Source organism: Notolepis coatsorum, assembly GCF_963971535.1.
Source record: "Notolepis coatsorum genome assembly, chromosome: 16".
NCBI lineage: Eukaryota > Metazoa > Chordata > Actinopteri > Aulopiformes > Paralepididae > Notolepis > Notolepis coatsorum.
This window is the reverse complement of record NC_140180.1, coordinates 59,813,905-59,834,930: the sequence shown is the minus strand read 5'-3', so window position 1 is coordinate 59,834,930 and position 21,026 is coordinate 59,813,905. Positions and strand designations below refer to the sequence as shown.

Here is a 21,026-nt window from a genome sequence, read left to right as displayed (position 1 = left end):
GACACATTTTGTAAAACTCAAGAATACTATTAACATAAATGGCTACCGCCTTTTAAGGTTATAGAGCTGTGGGCCAGATTTTTTTAGGAATTCTAGACCGCTCTATCACAGCAACCCCCGAACACACAAGTCGTGGGCTTCATTGTGAGGTGCAGAGGTTGATTTTATGGACCTCTTTGTTCTTTGTTTTACAGTTCACATTGTGCCTCCCTGTAGAAGCTGGGACGTAGACAAGTCTTAAACGCAGGAACATGAGACGTCGACCATATTCCTCTATACTAGCTTTACCAAGTCATCTTAATAACGGTACAAACTTGGAGTTGGTAAATGTTTTTGCATTTTGAATACCGGTAAGATGGGTTCTACTCAAAACAAGTGCAGGTAGTTCTATTATCAGACACTCGTGCATTTGGCTAATTAACTATAAATATAAATTAAATACAAGGCTACTCCAACTCATATCTTAAGAGGATCAATAGTTAAGAGATATATTCACAGATTATTGTATGAAAGGATTTTGAGAATTCCACAAACAAAGTAGCTCTCGGGGTACCTCACAGGGATAACTACGTCTTTAAGTTTCTTTCACTTAGATACAAGATACAAGAGTTTTATTTGTCACGGCATACAGGTATACAGTGAAATGCGGGAACTTAAATAGTCTTGGTCCCATTGACTTGCACTAGCATTGCTCACTACCGTCAACAACTTGCAGTATCTTAACAACCTAAACAACTTGCAGTATCTTAACAACCTAAACAACTTTCAGTATCTTAATAACCTAAGCATTGGTGGAAGTGCTGAAAGGACTGTAAAGTCAGTTAGGGTATTTCAAAAACCTGAACTAATCCTTTAACCGATTTGCAGAGTGTCTCTCTCTCCCCACTAGGGGGCAGACTGAGCCGTGAACAGGGTGTGTGTGTGTGTACAGTGTACTGTACACTGGACCTTTCTGATGCATTTGATCATCCTATACTCACCCTGTTGTGCAGTCTGTCCCATACAGTAGGTTGTAGTAAACGTGACTTTCCTTCCTAACAAAATCCATGTATCATGTGCTTCAACCCATGTTTAGCTTCAAGCTGGAGTAAATGTTAAGTAGACAACTGACTGATCTGTGGGCCCTAAATGTATGTGAGCTCTTACACCCATTAGGATTAAATTCAGGTTCAGCCTGGTTAGTAATACTAGAATATAAATACTATTTGAGTCCGAGAACTCAACATTTTATGGCTCCACAAAGTTAGTGCCCCATTCATTGTTTATGGAACAGCCCCAAATTTTACATCCATGTGACATCACAAATGGGTTTTCTTTGATTTCTATCTACAAATCCATATATCAACAGAATTTCCTGGGGTGCAGGAATATGGTACGTGAATTCTTAAAATGGGTGGCATTCCCCTTTTTAATCTTTTACAAATAACTAAATAAATTGTTTGCCACGACCTGGTATATGATAGACTATACTAGTATTCGTGTGCTGATGCATGATAGCAAATATCACGGCAATCGACCAGATGGTGGCTATTAAGGTCTAAATGTAAAGGTTACTTATAACAGCCATAACACTACACTCCTATTGACATGAAACTTTGTACACATCTAGCTACCCTTGGGCTACACATTTTCCCATAGGACCGTCCATATCTGCCATATTGGACTTTCCGCAATTTTGAATTTGGACAATTGACACATAATTGGGATATTGTTGTGCCAATGCCTAACAACAAATACCACCATCAATCTGCCAGATGGTGGTGCTATAATCAACCATACAAATTTATCAAATTTGAAAAGCCATAACTTGACAAACTGATTGCACTTTGTGCACATATTCAGCTATCCTTGGTCTACAACTCTGCCACCAGAGAATGGCTACAGTGCTGGAGTTGAGGCACACTGGTCACAGTTTATCACAAATTACGTGTATTTTACTCCCTCTGAATTCTATGCCATTGTAACATCATTAGAATGTTCAGTTCTCAAAATTCTAATCTCATGTGCGAGATCATACAGCTGAACGGGTTAAACCTCACAGGATCCCCAGATCATACAGCTGAACAGGTTAAACCTCAGTCACAGGATCCCCAGATCATACAGCTGAACGGGTTAAACCTCACAGGATCCCCAGATCATACAGCTGAACGGGTTAAACCTCACATGATCCCCAGATCATACAGCTGAACGGGTTAAACCTCACAGGATCCCCAGATCATACAGCTGAACGGGTTAAACCTCACAGGATCCCCAGGACAGGGTGATTTAAAAAAGGATGTCCTTGACTGGTGTCCGCTGCTCGTTCCACTTCCCTACAACAGTGATTTATATTCCTCATCACCAGCCACTTCTGTGGGCTCTGGCCTGGACCACTTACCCTTCACGCCACTCCAGATGAATGATATTCACAGTGCCGTCAGAGGCCATGAGACCAAGCAGCAGTAAAACCAAAGAGCCACGGCCTGGATGTGTAGCAGGGGACACAAGCTTTGATCTGGCAATGTCCATGGAAGAATATCACAATGATGGGGCTTTGATATTGAGCCTACATTTGTGCAGAAATCAATGAGACATAACAAGATTTTGATTCCTTAAGAGTTTATTGAGAATTATGAAACATTGGATGGTCCAATACATATGATATAATGCCTATATTTCACAGCCACTCTTTACTCAAGAAAATACTAATAATGAAAGAAAATTCTCACTATTTCCACACCATCCCCAAGTTATGAGAAAGGCCACTGTGAGCGTCTTTGTAGCCCTGAAAAAGAAGAATGGAGGTAACTAACAAGCTAGTCCAGATGGGTTTGTTGTTACCAACGTCACTAGTTACGCACACAGCCAGGGGCAATAAACTGTGTTGAAAAGTCCCAGCTAACGAGGAGTTGTGATTAGTGTAAGCAATAGCCATATTTAATTTGTCAACCTTGTTAATACATGAATAATGCTGGATGCATTACTTGACGAGGAATGCATTCTGGTTAAGTTACTACACTTATTTTCACATGGTAGCTTACCTAGCTCAACAACTGGCTTCATAATTAATTATCAGCAATGATGACTATGAACCAGACTATGAATGGATTTGTGCAATTGAATGCGTAACAGATGTTTTTACTTTGCGTTAATATCCCACGGTTCCACACATCTGTAATGAGGTTGCACAGAAACCCATCTATATAAAAAGGGAGGAGACTTACTATGAATATCGAAATGTTTGAACAAACTCCACTACGCTAAACAACTAAATGGGAGCAAAATAAAAAGGGGGTAAAAACAGCATTTTGGTTTAGTGGCAATTAAGGCAAGTACACATTCTGATTCATCCTTCCAACATGTACAAGGCACCCACTTTATCAAAGACATTCAGTATATGAGGCGTTGTACAGTACTGTGGTATCGGCAAATGAATTATTCATTTAATAAAATCAAAAGCCACTTAATGTCTTTGCATAACAAGGATAAACACCAACATCCAGTAAAAATCAAAGTAGTAGTAAAAGACTAAAGGAATTGGGAGGAGGATTTCTCTGACTTTGGCATCTTGTCTACACGGTCAACAGATATGGTTTCCTCATTACACCAAGTCATTCATATTTTGTCATTGCTATTATGTAAATGTACACTATAATCCATCATTGGATAATATTGCTAGATGTGAATCATTTGAATAATGACTCATTACTAACGCATAAAAACTAAAAATATATATTCAACAGGTAAAATCCGCTACGTACTATCGCATAAAGCTTTCAAGACGGGGTAAAAATAGCTATTCCAAAAAGATAACATTCCTTCCATTTTACCCTTAGAATAGTAATTAGTCACTGATTGTCAATCTTCCACCCTGATTAATCAAGTTCAATCACTGAGCCACACAATCAAATGCCCTTTTAATATAACAGTCAGCCTCTTGGGCCGAATCATTTGACAGTCTGTCCCACACTATACAGGCCCGATGTGTAAGTGCATCTACTGTGAAAGTCATCCCAGAGACTACTGAGTGACACAGGTGAACTGAGATGGTCAAAAGATGTATGGTGACAATCTGTGATTCTAATGTACATGTGTCATGGACAGGGAGACTGCAGCTGAGCAGGGGCAGGGTGTGTGTGTGTGAGGAAAAAGAGAGAGAGAGAGAGAGAGAGAGAGAGTGTCTGTCTTTCGGACCAGAGGAACTTTATCATAGTTCTAATAACTGCTGGAGGAACTACCCCCTTTTTTGTGTCTGCAATGCAGGACCCGAGGACGATCATAGTTCTCAGAACAGCGTTTTGTGGGATTTTCTTTTAGCTCCTACTTCAGGGTAGGCACAGTACTCTCCCAGCACAAGAGAAACCTCTCCTACTTCAGAGTAGGCACTGTACTCTCCCAGCACAAGAGAAACCTCTCCTACTTCAGGGTAGGCACAGTACTCTCCCCGCACAAGAGAAACCTCTCCTACTTCAGGGTAGGCACAGTACTCTCCCAGCACAAGAGAAACCTCTCCTACTTCAGGGTAGGCACAGTACTCTCCCCGCACAAGAGAAACCTCTCCTACTTCAGGGTAGGCACAGTACTCTCCAAGCACAAGAGAAACCTCTCCTACTTCAGGGTAGGCACAGTACTCTCCCCGCACAAGAGAAACCTCTCCTACTTCAGGGTAGGCACAGTACTCTCCCAGCACAAGAGAAACCTCTCCTACTTCAGGGTAGGCACAGTACTCTCCCAGCACAAGAGAAACCTCTCCTACTTCAGGGTAGGCACAGTACTCTCCCAGCACAAGAGAAACCTCTCCTACTTCAGGGTAGGCACAGTACTCTCCAAGCACAAGAGAAACCTCTCCTACTTCAGGGTAGGCACAGTACTCTCCCAGCACAAGAGAAACCTCTCCTACTTCAGGGTAGGCACAGTACTCACCCAGCACAAGAGAAACCTCTCCTACTTCAGGGTAGGCACTGTACTCTCCCAGCACAAGAGAAACCCGAGTGACATAAGTGTATGGTGATTGGTCCAGACGTCATCCCATGATATCAGCTCTGTGTCAGCACTTTTCAACATGACAATGCCTGAGTCAACCTCTATTCTAGTTGAAATACCTATTTCCCAGCTAATCTCTTTGTTGCATCAATATTTTGCTGTCAAAACAGTTTCGTGTTTGTAGGTTAAGTATTTAATGTTCGCTGTTGGCCACTCTCATCTTGTTACCAACCAGGAAATGCTTAATGTTATGTGACATTTTTAATAGAATCTCTTAGCTACAACAAGATTTTACAAGTTAAGCAGTGTTGTTGTCTTTATAGGTGAAATAACGTTATTTACAATTATTCGCTATTTGGCCAAGCAAAGTGAGGTTGGAATGCAGCCAAGCTCCTCAGTACGTGCCCAGCCACTGTCCCGTCTCCGGGGAAAGGCAGAAACGCGGCCGGCTTACGTCACTTCAGCGTTCCTATTGGTGGTGTGAATGCAAACAGAAAAAGGTCCTTGGAAGTATGTAGTTCTTGGGGGAGCTTCCCCAGTGGGTATTTCCTCTTCGGGGGAGTCCCCAAAACCGTTTGGTCCGAAAGCGCCTGGGATGTGCAAGGATATCCAGCTAGCCAGTTAACCAGTTAGTCACTTTAAATTAACTGGATATTCTTAATGATTAATTCAATTTAGTTTTTTTAATATAATTTAGTATTCATTTTATAGGGTGAATGTGTAAACATCTTAAATAAAGTGAACACATGAGATGGAAATAAGTGTGAGCGAAATCTAGACCATTTCCTGCTTGCTGAGAGAGAGACAGCGCATTCTCATTCGAACACCAACCTCACTGACACAGAGAGAGAGGAGTCGGGAGGAATAACCTGATCAATCTGCATTGCAAGGTAACGGGGGGAATGGAGTGACCCCAAAAGTTTCAATCAGTCTTAGTGTCACTATTAATGGTTATGCAGGTGCACTGTATTTCTGTAGTTAGCTAACATTATGCTTTAACATTGTTGTGATGATGAGCAGCAGTGTTAACTCATGGATGATTGCTGTGTAGCGTATGTTGTACGAATGTCATCTGGTAACGTTGGATGGATTTGTACTGTCGTGTTGAGAGAGAGAGAGAGAGAGAATTAGAATGTGAAATGGGCAGATTGTGTGCAGCACCCCTGGACAGTTAGCTATCACGGCAGACCACTTGGAACCACATTACGTAAAAAAAAACGAACAAAAAGAAAACTAAAAAACGCTAGCCGGTTTTCAACCGGTTAATGACAACGGATAGTCGGCCCTCAAAATAGCCATTATGCACATCCCTAGCCTAGAGACGGTGCAGCTACACCAGGCTCCCTGGCCAGGACACCACGGTGAGGGTGACCTTATTCTTCTGTAGTTTGAGCATGGGGATGAGAGAAGAGTTATTCATGCCCACCGTGGTGGCTCCGTTCACCGCCACAATCTCGTCACCACACCTGCAGAGAACCACAGCACAGTATTTACACATGGCTTCCAGTCAGCAGCTGTTCTGAGGGTACTGGGAGCTCAACAACACTAGTCTATGGCTGGATGGTTATATTATTCTAAGGTATACTGGTGCGAATCCACAACATACCCACACCAATTGTTTACTGCTATTGTCGATGGTATTTTATTTTACTTCCCCCTTTTTTCATAATTTTGATAAACAATTAACAGGATAAAGAAAAAGAACTGAACATGTTAGAACTCTAACCAAGCATCCATCCAACTAACAATAAACAAGCATCCATCCAACCAACAATAACAATCATCCTTCCATCCAACAATAACTAACCATCCATCCAACCAACAATAACTAACCATCCATCCAACCAACAATAACAATCATCCATCCAACCATCAATAACCAATCTATAAGTTGCTAAAGGTTTGCTAAACACATTGTGTTAAGATATTTTGGCTATATTTGTCCAGCCATACACTAGCCTCACATGTGGATAACTCACTTGAGGCGTCCGTCAAAGTGGGCAGGTGTACCCGGCACAATGGTCTTGATGAAGAAAGGCTGCTGGCCGTGGCTCTCCTCGTAGCCGCCGACGATGCTGAAGCCCCAGCTCTCGTTGTTGGTCTTCAGCAGGACAATGTCACGACACCAATGCATGTTACTGCAATAAAGGACAGAAAGTCTAAAATCGTCCATATGAAAATAAAGGGTAATACCAGTTTATTATCTGTACACATCATCCAGAGTTGCCTACAAGTAAAGTGGAGGTATTCTAGCTGCATTTTATTTCTATTTATTTAACCAGGCAGGTCAATTAAGAACAAAAGCCTTATTTTCAATGACGTGTTTCATCATTCTTGCAGTCTACACAGTCTGAATTGCGACCTGGACGACTGTGTACGTAGGGTCTGAACATTTTCTAACAATGCAGAGGGAATCCACACAGTCCATGTTGCAATGATTGACATGGCTATAGTGACAAAACATGCTCTCCGTTCTTCTGACCCAAGCACACCAGGCCGACAGAAGTACGAAACACGCTTTAAGGGGGTCGTACCTCGGCAGGCCCAGCCAGCGGGTCCACAATGGGGTCCAGTTGAGGTTGTCTTCTCGTAAGTTCTCTACAGAATCCAGCTCGTCCCCGTTGGTGGCCTCGCCCTCCTCCTCAGACTCCTCCGAGATGGTCTGGATGACGCGCAGCACCACCTGGGCCTGAGCCGTCTGGGTCTTCAGCACCGACACCGCCTCGTTGTATGTGAGCTGGGTCAGGTCCACGCCATTGATGCTCAGCATAATGTCACCTGGGGAGACACAAATGACAGAATACGGATGCAGTAACCTGTAGAGTCAGACATAGGAGGATCTCTGTGTTGAATGTGAGATACTAGTATCCTTTAGTTATCTGGGTAACAGCATAATCCTGCTTCATGAATTCAGTGTGAAATGTATTTGCAATGTGAAATGTATCTGCAGTGCAAAGTGTTGACTCTTTGATGAATTATGTATTCCCATCTCTCTTACTATATCTTGATATTTATCCCGTCCCCCCTCATTTTCTTACTTAATTCTGTACCATAACTTCCAACCATGAGGTGTAGTACTGCGGACAACAGCGATTTAGTAAACTATCCCATTACCAGGTAAAAACTCAGATCACTGGTGACCGGTTGTACCTGTCTTGATGGTGCCATCTCTGTGCAGACAGCCTACAGGCTGGACGCTGGTGATGTAGACAGGCAAGCGACTGCGGCAGTCCCTCCCGCCAGCAATGGTGATGCCAAGAGAGAGACGAGGCTCCTTCTTCAGGCTCACCGTCTTCTCCTGACTGGAGAAGCCACCTGGAGGGTCCTAGACAACAACCACAAAAAAGACCAGACACAAACGATGAAGACATTGATCTAGACTTGATATGTTTAGATAGATGTAGTGAGATATATGTATAGATGGTTTAAACACTTGTAGTGTGGGAGGGTTTTGGGAGATATTTCATAACTGAATAAACAAATTGCCCTCAAGAGGAACATTTGGTCCCTGGAACACTGTTTGAAGCTAGAAAGCTACCTGAAAAGTAACAGTTTCACTGTTGTTTAGATGAACAAGCCACCAGTTCTGTTTACAAACTTATTCTAGGCCAACGTTTGGTTCACAAAAATGATGTTGAATTACATATATGCCTGTATCTTTTGTAAACTAATTGCAGGCTCTGCAAATGTAAATGTCGAGGTGAGAGGTGTTTTTGGACAGCCAGGCTAGCTGGTCCGTATTAGAGGTGAAAGGTGTTTTTGGACAGCTAGGCTAGCTGGTCCGTGTTTGTGCAAAACTAGGCTAGCTTGCAGCCGGATAGCTTTCTAGTGGACGCACACGAGAGAAATTTGATATCCATCTTCTTGTCCGACTCTGGAGAAGACTGTAAGCGCATTTCCCATAATGTTGCCGTGTTCCTTTAAAACGCTCCACAGTATGGGAGACACGTGATACAATGACTACAGGATCTGACATGCAGTGCATACGGACAGCACAAACAACAGGCCGTAGACTAGGGATGTCCCAAATTCTAGACCAAGTACTTATAGTCGGGTACTTGTTGATACGGAGCACCGATATGAGTACTTAATAACACCATTACAGTTCTGACAATGACTTTGACAAAACATGACGCTGTTGCTGACATTTTAAGTTAAAATCATATAAATAATATCATTTTAAATCATTTTTAACATTCACTTTTGTGTTTTCCTAAACAAACATAGCACTAAGTAGTAGTATCAGAGTAGTTTTATAAGTACATGAGCACAGTATCGGACCCCGATACTGATCCTGGTATTGGGACATCCCTACAGTTGACTACAGGAATCACTTTCAATATATAATTTCAGTAGCATGTGCATCAGTGTAAGCAGGTTAAGTAGGGTAGAGTTACCTAAACAGAACCCAACATAACAACCCAGTATTTGTTTTGATCATGTGCCATTTAACACTCACTTTGGGGGCTGAGCCGCCCATTATCCTGACCATTTCCATATCTTTAAAGTAAGAGAGGGATCCTTTGACGCATCTGATTCCCCTGTAAAACCGCTCGTACAAAAACAAATGTGAAGCATTTGAGAGGCGGCTGAGAAGTAGAGGCAGGGGTTAATGTGTGAGCATCAACACTGCGCTCTCGTAGCGGAGGAGATGTGTGGAAAGCGACGGCTTCGACCGGCTTCCTTGTAGTCTGTAGACCTCATCAGAGGGGGGAGGGGGGGGGCTCTTCCTCCCCCAGCAGGGAACCCATCCCCCCCAGAAAGAATAAAGGCTCTGCTCCGCAGGTGAAAGCTAACTGTCACCAGCTTTGATCCTTTGCCACCGAAAGAAACGACCAAACAAAACAAGCGCTGGCCCCATATCGGCAGAGTGAGCAGAGTGAGCAGCACCCCGGGTCTTTTGATCAGGCCCCTGAGAGGCTTTTATCTCTGCCCATGACACAGTCGTCTGCTCTCAAGGCTTTTCATCTCCTGGGAGGGGACACACACACACACACACAACGACCCACTCTCACTACCGACACTAGACTTCAGTAGTGGGACGCTGTCCGCTATGTAAACATGGACACGCTCTCAGGATCCTGTATGTGTTAAAATTAACCCCACTACAAAAACGCACAGTATAAATCACTGTAATACAAATATGAGGATATAAAGTACTATATAGAGTGAATGTAGTGTTAGCTACTGTCAGAAATGCACTACACTGCTGTGCTAAGTTAACATGACATGCATCTTGCTTTATTTTGCCTTAACCAAAGTTGGCATTTTGTTCATGTAGTCCACTATTATACAGAATATGCTGTTGTCACAAGTTTGTGCAGCTCCAGCCTCTGTTTCAACAATGGGGAGTCAGGAGGCGACAACATTCATGCATGTGTGTTTCAACAATGAGAAATCAGTCACCCAGCCAGCCAGCCAGCCAGCCAGCCAGCCAGCCAGCCAGCCAGCCAGCCAGCCAGTCACTTATCAGTCCCCAGGTTTCTCCTGGTCTGGCACAAAGTATTGCATGCTCCAGCTCTATATACATTACTCTTTTATTACATGATATTTCAGACCTCAGGCCTTCAAGTTCCAAAGCATTCTTCAGGATCCTGAAGAAGGGCTGAAATATCATCCAATAAAAGATAAATGCTTGGGTGACCATATTGTGATTTCCAAAAAAGAGGACACTCTGCCCCCAGCCTCAAGATACTTAAAGTTTACTCAAAGATGCCTTATCATTTTAATATATTTAAAGTATGCCTCCTCTGTATGGATAGAAAATGATTATTTATATTATTTTATATAACTAAATAAATAATATCTCTCTATAACCAAAGTTACTCAACATGCTTTATTATGCCTAAAGTAATATATCTGACAAATCTTAGAATATCTTTAAGTTAAGAAAATAACTTAAAAATCAACCTATAACAAAATAGCTATTTTCAAGTCTTACTGGACAAAATAAATAACAAAAATTGTTGTTTGAATATGAATTAATGTTCTAAATAATACCTCTTCTGTATTAGAAAATCCAGCTTTAAAAAATATATCTTTGTATCTTTTCAATGTAATGTAAATTATAAAACAGTAACCTCACAAAGATACAAATTAATAAAGCAACTAATAATAAAGTGCACTATGCAGTTTTGGATTCGTTTACATTTGCATAACTTGCAATTAGTGTACAAAACGAATTTATTACACACCTAATCCTTAGAATGATTGTATAAGCATCTTATATCATCATAAATCAAACCAAAACATCATTTTGAGGCATCAAAATATTTTCAAATGATTTTCTTTCTCTCTCTGTATAGCTGCATACTTCAATCAATTCGGTCAACTTTACCATCAAACTCTCGCCTCGCACAGCTTTATTTTTTCTGTTTTTCTGTGTCCATGTGAGCTTTGAGATCTCCGGCACCTTTATTAGACACAGAAACATTATGGTCAAGCTTTGCACACGTTGCACTCCGCCTCCCATTTGTCTCGACTGGGACGGTAAATTGGGAATTTTCTCTGCAGTTCATCTGTAATGTACATTTTCGCTTTAGAATCAATGCTGGTCGGATCTGTCCGCTTCCTCCTCTGTTTGTGTGTGAGCGTAGTAGAGCCGCTCACAAAGCACTGAAAGCAGTCTTCTCTGGGAATACGTCACACGCAACAGAGTACCGTAGTATTCAGTGCAACGTGCTAGTCAATTTAACTACATGCATATTTGTCCCGTTGAACATTATGGATTTATACCAATAGTTAGGGGTCACTGGACAATAAGTATTAAAATATATTATAATAAATTCAATATATTCCATTGACTCCATTAGTGAGACTGGACATGCTTCTTTGTGCACCGAAAATCGTCTTGATTTGCTTTGATATAAGATAAGATATTCCCTTATTGATCCCCTTGTGGAAATTCAGGAAAGTTGACGTGTCACTTGGTATTAGATTTAAATATTTAGTATGTCTGTTCATCCCTAGCGACATGGGAGCAAACTAAGTGGTTGTGTTGTGGTGTTCTGTGCCTATCTTCATGAAGGTGGAGCGGTTGTGTTGTGGTGTTCTGTGCCTACCTTCATGAAGGTGGAGCGGTTGTGTTGTGGTGTTCTGTGCCTACCTTCATGAAGGTGGAGCGGTTGTGTTGTAGTGTTCTGTGCCTACCTTCATGAAGGTGGAGCGGTTGTGTTGTGGTGTTCTGTGCCTACCTTCATGAAGGTGGAGCGGTTGTGTTGTGGTGTTCTGTGCCTACCTTCATGAAGGTGGAACGGTTGTGGTGTTCTGTGCCCACCTTCATGAAGGTGGAGAGGTTGTGTTGTGGTGTTCTGTGCCTACCTTCATGAAGGTGGAGCGGTTGTGGTGTTCTGTGCCCACCTTCATGAAGGTGGAGCGGTTGTGTTGTGGTGTTCTGTGCCTACCTTCATGAAGGTGGAGCGGTTGTGTTGTGGTGTTCTGTGCCTACCTTCATGAAGGTGGAGCGGTTGTGTTGTGGTGTTCTGTGCCCACCTTCATGAAGGTGGAGCGGTTATGTTGTGGTGTTCTGTGCCTACCTTCATGAAGGTGGAGCGGTTGTGTTGTGGTGTTCTGTGCCTACCTTCATGAAGGTGGAGCGGCGTCTGAAGTACTGTGGCTCAGGTGCCCTCCTGGCCACCCGGCTTTGTGCTCCATCACCACCGCCTCCCTCCTCCTGGGGCTCTGCAGGCCTCATCACCACAAAGTTCACCCGCACCTCACTGGCCTGGGTGCACATAAGAAATCCTGGTAAAAACCTTCCCCATCATATCATTCTCGTACTTTTATGGTTTCTATTACTTTCATTGTATTCGTAAAATCTGATTTCCTGTTTAGTTTCAGTATGTTTCCAGATGGTTTTTCTGGTATACATTTGATTTATAATAATAATCATGTGTTAGCAATACCCCATTTTGTGTACATGTTTGACAGATTGTCTTTAGATCAGAATAGTTGGTATCCGTGTGAACAGCAGCAGTCCATTAACATGGGCACCGAAGTGAAGCAGGTACCATTCAGAGTCATTTTCTCACCCTTATTGAAGCAAAGATACGACCTGGGGGTAAAATTAGCTTTGCCTAGTAGTACTGCCTCTAGCTTTAACTTAACTTAATGTTAGTGATGGTGATGGATGCTAGCTGCTAACGTTCGCACCAGCAGGCCACAAAATTCTGTAACGTGCATAAACTCAGTCAATTTTATAGTTTGGCTTTCTTTTGCATCTTAGCAGCAAAGCACATGGTGGTTGTGGTGCTTTAGTGGCTTAACCTTTGCTAGCCAGTAGCCAGTAGCCCCCAAACTGTAGCGCATGCATCAAGTACCACTGAGTGTTAAGACATAGGATATACGGTACACATAGTTGTTTACATTAATCATACATAATATCCCGATTCCCCACTGGCATGTATCCAGGTCTGACTTAAAGTCTTTAACCAGAAAAGAAATTAAGTAAACTCCATGATCAAAACTGCAAAAAATTATTTCATCAATGACAAAACTGAGGAAAACAAAAATAAACCCTGTGAACTTTGGAAATTACTCAATAATCAACTAGGCTGCAGTAAAAAAACTTTAAACCAGATTTTCAAACATAAACATAAAGACGGACAACACACTCATCACAGACAAGCTGGATGTGGCCAATTATTTAAACATTTTCTTCACAAACATAGCCACAACACTGGTAAATAAACTACCCTCTCACTCAGGGCATTTTGGGGTAGAACACATCATAGCCTACTACAATAACCTAGGGGTCCGCAAAGACGATTTCAAACTAGAAATGGTAACAACAGCTGAGGTACTCAAAAAACTGGGCGCCCTCCAACCTAACAAGGCCACTGTCCATGACAATATCCCCTCCAAATTCCTCAGAGAATTTGCCATCACCCCAGTCATCACACACATAATAAACCTCTCCATAAAACAGGGACACGTACCCAAAGACTTCAAAATTGCGAGAGTAACCCCCCTGCACAAAAAGGGCAGCAAATTAGACCCAGGCAACTACCGCCCTGTTTCTAGTCTTACCTCCATCTCGAAAGTCATGGAAAAAAATAGTATACGAACAGGTCGAAAAGTACCTTGCGGAAAGAAAATCGAATCTTCGAATTCCAATCTGGCTTCAGAACATCCCACTCCACTGACACATGCCTTCTCTATTTGAACGACCACATCAAACAAGAGGTGGACGCGGGCAAATACTGCGGCATGGTCATGCTGGACTACAAAAAGGCCTTCGACACTGTCAATCACTCCATTCTGATTGACAAGCTAAAAGCAAATTGGTTTTGATAGTCTATCAGTGAGCTGGATGCAATCCTACCTGGAGGGGAGAGAACAGATGGTGGAGGTAAACGGTACCCTATCCCCCCCCCCCTCCCAGTGAGCTGTGGTGTTCCACAAGGAAGCATACTAGGACCGCTACTGTTCCTAATTTATGCAAATGTCATGTCGTCAGCTTGTGACTGCAACTTGTTTCTGTTCGCGGACGACTCAGCCATGCTGGTCTCCGACAAGAACAAGTTACAGGTTGAAAAAACCCTCAGCTCGCAAATCTGCACTTGGCTCGCTGACAACAAACTATCATTACACCTGGGTAAAACAGAGTCCATTCTGTTCGGTTCAAATAACAAACTCAGCAAGGCCGACGGCTTCTCAGTTACAGTGGGTGACAATATTGTCACAAGGAAAGATGAAATTACCTACCTGGGTTCCATCCTAGAGGCAAATCTTTCCTGTGACAAAATGGCATCCAATGTAATAAAAAAAAGTCAACCAACAAACTAGATTCTTGTACCGGATCTCCTCTCTGGTAAACAAGAATACCCTGAAGACTCTGGCAGGAGCACTCATTCAAGGGTACTACGACTATGCTTGCACCTCATGGTACCAAAGCACCTCAAAGGCGCTAAAAACAAAATTACAAACATCACAAAAGAAACTGTACTGGTCAGACTACTGCTTGACCTTACTCCTAGAACCCACCTCACCCCTGCCCACTTTGACAACCTAGGATGGCTTAGAGTAGACGACAGAGTACAGCAACTTGCAATGGGCCTGGTCTACAAGATACACTACACGACTAAGGTACCCATGTACATGTCAAAATACTTCCCAAAGGTCAGTGAATACCACGACCACAACACCAGAGGGAGCTCCACAAATCATGTTAAACCCAGATTCGGCTCAAACAAGGGACTAAACACGTTTCGCAATTATGCCACATCAATGTGGAACGACCTACCCACAGCTGTAAAGGAATGTGAATCACTACCCACTTTTAAAACCACTCTCAAGGAGCACCTACGGGAGACTGCAATTCGAAACTGGCCCCTGTAAATGTCCTAACACAACCCCCTCCAATGTACAGTAAATGTCCTAACCCAGTAATACACGAGACCCTCTTCTTGGGACCAAGTAAGGTTTAGTCGATAATCCAATGTACAGTTACCCCCCCCCCCCCCCCCCCCGCCTTAGAACGCACTTAGAAAGCAACAGTTGTGATTGTCAACTTTACAAAGTGAGTAGAGAAACAAAATTGGTCCCAATTCATCAATCTTTCGTCCAATCATCATAAAACCTGGTACATACAGTATTTCAAATACAGGCAGGCGCCTAACCATTTCTGCAAAAGTATTTAAATACTTAAAATACCTATACTGTATGTGGCTACGACATACCTGTATGATCTGGGCAGCGCTCTCCGGTGTTCCATGTCTCAGGTCATGTCCGTTGATGGCCAGCACCTTGTCATTGTTCCTCAGTTTGCCATCCATGGCCGCCAGACCCCCAGGCAGCAGGTCTAGGATGAAGACCCCGCTCTCGTCCGACTTGCGGATGAGTTTGATCCCCAGGGGCTCGGTGCGCTCCCTCTTCACCAGCGTCACCTGGATGACGGTGCCGGGGTTGTGATTGGAGGGAGTGTTGCTATGACAACTGTGAGAGGCAGTGGCAGTGGTGGACGAGGGAGGGTGGTACTCGGGCCGTGTGTTCGAGGGTTTGAAGCCCTTCTCCTGCATGACGGTGAGCCTGACGAGGGAAGATGGCTGCCGCAGTACTGCGATGGCGCGGCCGTGGGGGATAGAGGCCAAACTGATGTCATTCACCTAGAAACATGACACATAACACCACAGAGAGAGCATTGTGGTAAACGATACAGCAGCCCTGTCCTACAATGTGCACTACATACAGTATTTACACACATAACAGCTGTGGGAACTAGTCCATGTGATGTGAAGAAAGTATGCTTAAAATACTCTTCCTTCCTCTTCTAAAGGCACCCTTTACATACTTGAAGGCAAAAGATGGACATGTATATCTGAACACCATTTGCTCTCTATCTGCTTCCGTTACTCTAACACATAGGCTTCTTTCTTTGACTTTCCCCAGCAGGCAGCACATAGTGTACATCTCCCAACACAGTCGGATAAGTGAGCACAGCATCTTGCGTTTTCTAAACATTCCTTCATTTTGCTCAAGGCACCGCCGGCTGTCAATGCCACGGCAGCTTTACAAATCTCAGAGAGAAACAATGCATCGATTCAAGGGGAAGAGGGAGATCCTATTTCAAGAGATTCGGGATGGAATCTTTGCTCCCTAAAAACATATCTCTTTATATCCACTGACGTTCCTCAAAAGGCCAAAAAAACAGGAGGCTTGTGTTACGGACACAGGCGGTTCGCTGAGGGTTTTCACGTTCATTTCCAGGTGTAGGGCTGGTCAGCTCAGGTGAAGGGAGGTGCGTTTCAGAGGGCAGTCTGAGGCAGCGTTGCCAGAGCGGAGGGTAAAGCGCCAAATGAGCTCAGTTTACAAGTGGCACCACATTCCAGGACAGCTGGAGGGAAGAAACCCAAGGAGAAGAAGATGGTGGGAAAAGAGGAAGCCACACCTTATTGAAACCCCCTCGAAAGTCAGACCGTGTACCTTAACTCTGCCTAATGGAAACCACAAGAATACTTTGTTCATTTGATTTCCCAAAAGTCAATGGCAATGAAATGGACCTTTATACATCTCACAGACAGAGCAGCTTGCACATCCAAACGTCTCAGCACAGGTGTGCAGGAATGGGAAGATTGTCATTAAATAACATTACTGGTGAATAAAGTTATGTCTTTGTGCAAAGTTATGCACTTTGCCGTGTGCAGGATTCTCTTTAAACAACTAGTAAAAAAGAAAATACACCAAATGGAAGAATATTCTAAGTAGTGATGCATCAATACCCCTTTTTCAATGCTAATAATGATTCTCAGTCCTAAACTTTAAAGGTCAAATCTGTAATGTTGTCAAACAGCGACCTCTAGGCAAAAGAGCCCTGCTCATCGGACATGTGGGTTGGAGTTTAATCATTTATTATACTGTGAGTTTCTCCAGACCTCTCTTGGCAGAACCTGAGGTGTGACCAGCAGTAGCAACCCCTCCCCTGGCCTAACCCACTGAAATACAGACAAAAACAAAACAAGCAAACATACCAAGATGGGCTCGTTTGCCTAGAGGTTGCTGTTTGACAATATTACAGATTATACCTTTAAGTATAGGCCAATACTGAGTATTGAATGACAATTAGAGAGAACTAAAATCTCTATACCATCCATGTGCCCAAAAGGCAGAAAATCAAGTACCTTTGCTTTATAAAACCAATACCACTATCCGTCTTAGTGTCGGATCTCTTTCATTGTCAGGGTTCCCATTAGTGGGTATTTACCAGCCAATGGCCATCTAGGATTTAAATTGGTCGGCCAATATGCCGATGGTGGCTGTTAAAAATAAATACATTACCTTGACTGTGGCGAGTGTCAACACGGTCTCATCAGAAATAAGGTAAATAAAGTACTAATCGACCACAGGAAAAAAGGTATAAAATGTACATTATGTTATAGTTATGAGTAATATATTTACTTATTGTATAAGTAATATATGTACTAGGGCTGTCCCCGACTAAGGATTTGGATGGTCGACTAGGATTGGCCAAAATGTGCCGTTAGTCGACTATAGGTCGACTTAAAAAAAAATATATATATATATATATAATATTTTTAAACTTTTTCTTCTTTTCTTTTTTTAATACATTTTTTATCATTCCATTTGGGCTGTGGGGGGTGCTTAATGTCTGAAGGAGTCGACTGAAGGCTTCTTGTCCTCTGCAAAAGCATGCCATTGGTCCACTGATGGATACATCTTGATACACTGTCTAGTCTAGTGTGTTCATTAGATGGGTGAAATCCTCTTTCAGTGCCTCTGTGCCTGTTTTCGTAGGCAGTTAGCCTCTGGTATGCGTGCCATTAGCATTAGGCCTTTTCTTTTGGAAAGAATGATAAAAAAAATGTAAATAAAAAAAATAAAGTATATATATATATATATTTTTTTTTAAATTATATTCAACTAAGAGGTTGGCCAGTCGACTACGGCTCCTTTCGACCGATTAGTCGACTAATCGATTAATAGGAGTCAGCCCTAATATGTACATTTCGTGTCGGCGAAAGTCCAAAACAAACAGCACGATCGGGAGTCGAACTAACAACGATTGTGATCGCGGGCGAATAAGTACTTATGATTACTTCCCCATATCGTGTTTTCATGCATTTTTTAAAGACTGCACGTGTATTACATGATATGGCTGTTCAATTTTACATTAGGCCGGTAACATTAGAAACTTATCCTACCATGTTGGCTGGTCAAAAAACCCTGCTCATTAGGGCTGTGTGATATAACGATATATATTGTGAGATTTTCCTATCGTTTCTATCTTTCAAAATGCAGCAGTATTTTACATCATTCGGAATTTCAGACCCTGCTTTATGTTCTCTACATTCATTGAATAACAAAAAAACACGGAGGAGGAGTGGGACACAGAAGTAAACACCCTGCAACACTCCGAAACGGGACTGACAGGACTGACCAAGATGAGAAACTTGTACCTAAAAGGGGGAGGGGGAAGCGGGGGGGTACTTCTGTTGTTTGGATAGAAGAAATACGATACTGACCAGAAAACTGTAAGTATGCTGCAGACTGGTTCCCACATCAAACTCCAACATAACAAACCTCTTCTACCACCTAACGTTACAGACAACCATGAGAGGCAGAACAGGGAGAGCCAAGAGATGGCAGCTACATGGAAGTGTTGAATGCACTGTTCAACGTCACTTCCATGAGAAAGGAGAAAAGAGAAACCTCCTTTAATTTGTATTTAGTTGACAGGATTATAAAAAAGTAGTCATGAGGCATGTGGTTACTTTGTAAAGACAGAAAACACACTAGAGCCAGGATAGTTCCCACTCAGTGAACCATGGCCCTCCAGAAGAGAAGGGGTAAAACAGTAAACAAGAAGTATGTGTTGCTTACAGTAGCAGTTTTGTCAAAACATGGCCAATAGAGCCATACCATGCCTGTTTCCATGGAGGAAAACGTGTTGTTCTTGAATATCTGCTTCCCCAGTCCCCACCAACAGATGTCATGTTTAGAATTGTGTGTGGGTCATGAGAAAGTCACAAACCAAGGTGTTTGTGTGAAAATATATTGAAATGAAAAACTCAAAACTATGCACAAAAAAATGTCCGTGCGGATTCACAGTAACAACAGAGGACAGACGGAACACAGTCAGAGAAACGCTCGACTTATTCATTCAGGCCCTCAGTCTCTCCCTCACCTCTAAGATGTGGTCCCCGGGGGCCAGCCTGCCGTCGCGTGCCGCCAGCGAGTCCCGGGTGATCTCCTGGATGACTATGTTCCCCAGCGGCGTGTCCTTCCCGCCCACGATGCGCAGGCCCAGCTCGTCCTCAGGCTCCTCTCGGAACAGGTCCACAACGTTGGCCTCGGCCACCAGACTGGAGCGCAGCGGGGTGGTGTCTGCAGGGGGAGAGGAAGGCAGACGCTACAGCATCGCGTTGGAGACAGACACCACCTTCAGCTGCACAGACACCACCTTCAGCTGCACAGACACCCACCTTCAGCTGCACAGACACCCACCTTCAGCTGCACAGACACCCACCTTCAGCTGCACAGACACCCACCTTCAGCTGCACAGACACCCACCTTCAGCTGCACAGACACCCACCTTCAGCTGCACAGACACCCACCTTCAGCTGCACAGACACCACCTTCAGCTGCACAGACACCCACCTTCAGCTGCACAGACACCACCTTCAGCTGCACAGACACCCACCTTCAGCTGCACAGACACCACCTTCAGCTGCACAGACACCACCTTCAGCTGCACAGACACCACCTTCAGCTGCACAGACACCACCTTCAGCTGCACAGACACCACCTTCAGCTGCACAGACACCACCTTCAGCTGCACAGACACCCCCTTCAGCTGCACAGACACCACCTTCAGCTGCACAGACACCACCTTCAGCTGCACAGACACCACCTTCAGCTGCACAGACACCATCTTCAGCTGCTACTTCCTTCTGAGTATTCACTTTTGAGTATTCACTTTTGAGTATTCACTTTTGTATTCACTTTTGAGTATTCACTTCTGAGTATTCACTTCTAAGTATTCACTTCTAAGTATTCACTTATACGATATTGAACATTTTGAGGGTTACTTTATTCTTTAGAAGATTGTGAGGGAAAACATTCTTTATACATATATTTACACGTATATGTTTCAAGTTTTTATCTAACCAAATGCCAACCTCCTATTTTATTTTCTAATTAAACTGACAGATAATCCTTTCATTGTCCTCAAATGGCATGGTGCTGACTCAGCTCTTGGTATCTGTGACGTTAATCAATATAGAGTATGAGTATTTTCAGCATGGTATCGAGCCGATACCCAATACTGATATCGGTAACGATGCAACTCTCTAGCATGCACATTGTTGTACGTCACTAATCATAAGTATATCACTAATAAGCAACACAAGAGGAACATTTTGACATTTGGCACAATACAATATTAATTGTCCAATCATCCCATACATGGAATGTACAGGTGCAGCTCGATAAATTACAAATTAGAATATCTTGGAAAAGTTATTTTATTTCAGTAATTCAATTCAAAAAGCGAAACTCTTGTAGATTATAGATTCATTACACACAAAGTGAAATATTTCAAGCCTTTA

The 21,026-nt window shown here is 43.0% G+C and overlaps 1 protein-coding gene across 2 annotated transcripts in view; it reads right to left on the bottom strand.

Moving 5' to 3' along the window:
• Positions 1-2,589: 2,589 nt before the first annotated feature.
• lnx2b (ligand of numb-protein X 2b) overlaps positions 2,590-21,026 on the bottom strand; it is a 42,939-nt gene continuing 24,502 nt past the window's right edge. For both annotated transcript variants that reach the window (XM_084331648.1, XM_084331649.1), the window contains exons 4-10: positions 19,604-19,803; positions 15,642-16,067; positions 12,542-12,685; positions 8,113-8,287; positions 7,497-7,740; positions 6,942-7,100; positions 2,590-6,428 (exon numbers count right to left, since the gene is read on the bottom strand). In XM_084331648.1, the coding sequence (XP_084187774.1) occupies positions 6,293-6,428; positions 6,942-7,100; positions 7,497-7,740; positions 8,113-8,287; positions 12,542-12,685; positions 15,642-16,067; positions 19,604-19,803 (1,484 nt within the window). In that variant the 3' untranslated portion in view covers positions 2,590-6,292. The remainder of the gene's footprint in view (positions 6,429-6,941; positions 7,101-7,496; positions 7,741-8,112; positions 8,288-12,541; positions 12,686-15,641; positions 16,068-19,603; positions 19,804-21,026) is intronic.